The sequence below is a fragment of the Perna viridis genome, chromosome 7 (assembly GCF_037379345.1).
Source record: "Perna viridis isolate PV_CMFRI_1.1 ecotype Kerala chromosome 7, ASM3737934v1, whole genome shotgun sequence".
NCBI classification, from domain to species: Eukaryota; Metazoa; Mollusca; class Bivalvia; order Mytilida; family Mytilidae; genus Perna; species Perna viridis.
The window spans coordinates 19,206,134-19,211,271 of record NC_142451.1 but is presented as its reverse complement, the minus strand read 5'-3'; the positions used below and the strand labels follow the sequence as shown (position 1 = coordinate 19,211,271).

Genomic DNA, 5,138 nt, shown 5'->3' with positions numbered 1-5,138 from the left:
TTTGAGAATACTCTTCCTCAATGGAGGTCGACATCGTGAATTCGTGGATTGTTACGGTGTATCTATCTGTACCATGAAAACTAAATGAGCTCAACGTGTCATAGTTTTCCTTTCCTCTTTTGTCTACCCTGAACTTGACTTTTTACGAGTAACTCGGCGGGTGTTTCTAAAAAAATCACAGGACGCTTACTCTATCGATACACCTGGTCCATGCTCCCAGATTTAGTGGAGTCCGAGTTACTCATTTACTTTTATTGTTTTGTATAGTTATTCTATGTTCTTTGTTGTGTGTGTGTGTTTTCCACCCCTGGACTACATTCTTTCGATTTTCGCTAGAATCGTGGTTACCTTGATTACTCTTTCCCTAACTCTGGATGCAGAAAAACATATGAAATACGGTTAATTAAAAAAATGCATGTATTTTTCATAGTGTTATTTATTCAACACGTCTTCCAATATTCCATTCTAATTTGATAACATTTATTTGGTTAAAGAGTAATCAAGGGAACCAAGGTTATAGCGATAATCAAAAGAATGTAATCCAGGGACAAAGACCAGACATGGAAAACAGACATTCACTACAAAGAACACAAAGTAACTAAAATCATACATACAAAGTAACAAAAGTAAATGAGCAACTCGGACTCCACTAAAAACTGGGAGCATGGACCAGGTGCACCGGTAGGGTAAGCGTCTTCTGCTTTTCTAGAAACACCCGCCGAGTTGCTCATAAAAAGTCAAGTCCGGGGTAGACAAACGAGGAAAGGAAAACGATGACCCGTTGAATACATCAGTTTTCATGGTGCTGATGGATACTTTTTCAACATTCATTCATTCATTCTTTAATTCCTCAAAATAGAGATTACATGAATTGCAATTACATAATTACAAATTAATTAAGACACAAATAGAAAATATTAAATAATAATAATAATGAATTGTATTACTAATTCATATCTATATACAAGTAAAGTGAGCAAGATATGTTCGTGTACTGGTGACATTACACGCATTAGCTACAAAAATGTATTGCAACAACGTAAGCATCTTAAATACTCACCTGTTGACTTTACGATATGGATGTAGCAGAGTCGTCTGAAATCATCTATATCGGAATCACAGAGTTCAGTGGACGTTTTTCTACCGAGGACAATTCGGACAAGCGATTCATCATAATACTCGCTTAGTTCTACGTACAGCTCTAGAGGAAAATGTTCAATTATAAGGTCCATCCAAACATTAAACAACTCTGAAGTACTTGTACAGTTTTGGGTAGCATGGACAAGCATATCGGTGAATATTTGATCACATTATTTACATGATTGTTCGATTAGGTTTGGTACAGAGGAAATATATTTAGCAATAATGTGAGCGGTACGCAAATCACAGCAGTTTGTAGGGTACTTCCAGATGTCAGCAACAGCAATGGAACTGGATTTCTCTGAATCGACTAAAGCCACTCTGTGAGTCTATACGTGTTTTCCAGTCATTATCATGTTTTGTATGAACCACATTTATCACCATGTGTTTCCATTGTAATTTACCAGGAAAGTCACCGTCTCTGATAAAGATCGCAAGGGATTCGTACAGGTTATATTTGATTAAGATATCTAAAATATCTGGAATAAAGCCTATGCGATTTCGATTGTCTGTTAAGCATGTAAAAAGTCTGTGTAGGAAGATAGTTTTCGCCAAGCAGCTATTATCCAACAGGCAAAGTTTGCCGAAGAAATGAAGTTTGCGTTTTTCGATTTCACTTGTTATGCTGCGTAACGCAACCATACTTTCGCAAATGTCCGCTCGTGTGAGTGTGCTGAACTTTTGTGCATGTTTGACAGCAAAATGTTGAACTCTATTTAGAAGTGCTAGCTCGGTATTCGTTAAATTGTTTTGAATCCTTATTGGAATGTAATGTATACTAGTTTGTAGCGTTCATGTAATTATATAATAAAATACTCTTTAAAGTAAGTTCATACTTTCTATACTTAAAATTATCTTGTTTCTTTATGTAAACGACTTGAATGTCTGCGTAATGATTTTTGAAAATCATCATGTACAAACGCGTATATAAAGGGGTTAATGCAAGAATTAATGAATGACAAAGTATTTCCAAAAAGTCCAAAAATTTTTATACTTTCTATGTTTCCCTTGTTTTGAAAATTTTCGACAAAACGAGATAAAAGCATCAACAAATGAATAGGTAGCCAACAGGCAAAGAAAACCAGGACAAGAATGGCCACCATTTGAGTCACTCGCTTGATTCTTTTTGTTATTTTCTTCATCGTTATTCCATTGTTATTTTTCTGAAAAATAAGTTAATATGTTCAGTCGTAATTATACAAGATTTTTTCAATAATAATGTAAGTAATAAATGGAGTTAAAATATTGAAATTTTACGCTGTTTATGTAGTTTGGTGTTGCTGTTACATAATTTAACCTTTGTACCTAGCTATTTAAATGTTAAAAGAACCAATTTATTTTGGCGGAACATTAATTTAAATTATACTCCTAATGTATATAATGTAAAAGGAAGCAAAGGCGTATACTTGAATAAAAAAAAAAACACCACACACATACACAAAAAAACCAAACAAACAAAACCAAAAAACAAACAAACAAACAAAAAAAACAAAAACAAAAAAACCCAAAAAACAAAAAAAAAAAAAAAAAAAAAAAACACACCTTGTCTCCTTGATGTATCAGTATATGACAATCCCAAACATGAAACAATATACGTCCATAGCTAACGCTGATGATGGATACAGGTATAACAAAAGATGTACAAACACTGCCGAATGTAAGCCACTTATCCAGCGACATTGAAGGTAGAACACACATTAGTATGTTTTCATTATTATTTTCGACAACTGTGTAATAATATAAAGCTGGCAACGAAATCAGAAAGGACACTGCAACAAAAAAGATATATGAAAATAAGTAAAAATCGTCAAATTGTATAATATTATTTTTGAAATTAACTTTTTAGGTACAATAAACAGCTAACCAACAACTTTAAAACAATACCCACCTGTCCAAACTCCTATGATAATAATCGAAGTTGCAAATTTTGATCTCCACTTCATCGCCTCGAATGGGTTAACGATAACTTGATATCTATCAGCGGTCATTGTGGATAATATCAGGCACGTGGCGTGCAGTGTAACCTGGAAAATAAAAAAAAATCTAATGTATGCTGAAGATAAGAAGATTAAATGATTGATTGATTGATTGTTGTTGTTTATTGCCGTTTCGGCGACCAGGGCCATATCACGGCAAGAACATTTAATGCAAGGAAAATATTAAAATTAAGATCAAAGTCTCTTCATAAAATAATGAAATTAAAACAAGCAGCTATTTACATATAAAAAGGTACATAAAAGGTGAACCTAAGACATAAAATACATATAGAAACATAAATTCGATAAAACATTTAAAATATTGAAAAACTAAGGAAGGTATCCAATTCAGACTTTATTAAATAAACCGATGTCCCGCAAGAAATCGATGATGTTTTCAGATGAAACGGTCTTGAACAAATCAAACATATTGGCGCAGTCAAAATAATTTTGCCTGGTGTTGGCAAAATCCACACAATCTAGAAGAACATGTTTGATAGAGAAAGGGCAATGACATGGGATACACTCTGGAGGATCACCAACAAGCAAATGGCCATGTGTAAATCTAGAATGTCCAATGCGGCATCTAGTCATGACCACTTGCTCTTTGCGATTGCCCGACCCGGATTGATGAAAGCCTAGATCGGGTTTTATGGAATTGAGTTTGTTGTGTTCAAGACCGTCCCAACGGTCCTGCCACATCTTTAAAATATATTTCCTTATTAAAGGTTTAAAATCAGTGTATGGCAAACTAACGTCCTTTATTATTTCATTTAATGCCTTTTTGGCAACCCTGTCTACAACTGAATTCCCCGAGAAGATTAAAAAAGAGTTTTTAAACTTATTAACTTTTATCAAAGTAATTTGCTTTCCTAAATCTTCTCGAATTATGTTTTGTAGTATAATTCAACCAAATATATTTGTTTTATTACGCGTGAGTAAAGCACAGTATTTTTTAATTATTTCGTTTGTGTGTAGGTTACATGTTCCTCTCTTATTTATTTATCATATGGTGTTTTATCTGCAAGCATTAGCACAAAAATTCATATTAAATTTAAGATGTACTTACATATATCATATAATTCGATATTTTACACAAAATATTACCAAATATCCATGAAAAATAATGAAATATCCATGTAGCCGGAACTGTACACAATATAAAGCTCAGATCAGCAACCGCTAGATTTGTTATGTAGAGGTTTGTAACAGACTGCTTTCCATACCGGACCAAAGTATAAATAACGATCCCATTTCCGAAAATACCAGTCAAAGTGATGAGACTCCACACTGTTGATATAGTGACAAATTCGGTTTGTGTATAGAAATGGTCCCAAGTTTCATAAGTCATATTGTTATCGGATGTCATTTTCTCAAATCAGCGTAAAGAACTTAAATGAGTAACTATATGTTTTTCAAAGTACCTGAAAAATATATTTAAAAGTTAAATGACAAAAATGTGACGTATTATACATTTACTAACAACAAAATAATAAAAAAAAAAACTTGGTTGAAGACTGCCTTATTTATGCACGTAATACTCACGTAGTTCAACGAACGATAGAGTCCTCTTATAAATACAACAACTATCAAGCTTTGAATGAAGTACGCCAAAAAGTACAATGATTTAATTTACGTTTGATTCAGGGAGGTGACCAAATTATCACTTAAAAAAACATTTGTTTATGTAGGATAAAATATCGGAAATACAAACTTGAAAACGAGAAATTGATACTAAATTGCTTTTCAGTATGTCTTGTTTGATATCTTTGGATATCTCTAATGTAGAAAAGAAGAAAAAAAAAATAGAAAGTCATTTATTTCTGTTTTTTTTTTTCATTTTGAACAAGAATAAAATTCCATTCAAAGAAATGCCAATTTAGAATTAACAATAAGAAACAAATCGAAAAAAAACATTCTCGAAAACATGGCTGAATAATTAAGTAAAAATGTGTCGAGATCTTTACAAATGTTTTGAATATGCTGATGTTTACAGTTGCCGGTATTCCCGTCGATTGCACA

The 5,138-nt window shown here is 32.8% G+C and overlaps 1 protein-coding gene across 1 annotated transcript; it reads right to left on the bottom strand.

Annotated features, from left to right (window-relative positions):
* Nucleotides 1-917: 917 nt before the first annotated feature.
* LOC148611684 (G protein-coupled receptor 54-like) lies at nt 918-4,889 on the bottom strand. Its single transcript, XM_088592466.1, has 5 exons — nt 4,662-4,889; nt 4,186-4,540; nt 3,029-3,164; nt 2,683-2,909; nt 918-2,303 (listed from the first exon to the last, which is right to left on the bottom strand). The coding sequence occupies exons 2-5, from the start codon at nt 4,483-4,485 to the stop codon at nt 1,992-1,994; spliced, it is 975 nt and encodes a 324-aa protein (XP_088448592.1). The 5' UTR covers nt 4,486-4,540; nt 4,662-4,889; the 3' UTR covers nt 918-1,991.
* Between the last annotated feature and the right edge of the window lie 249 nt (nt 4,890-5,138).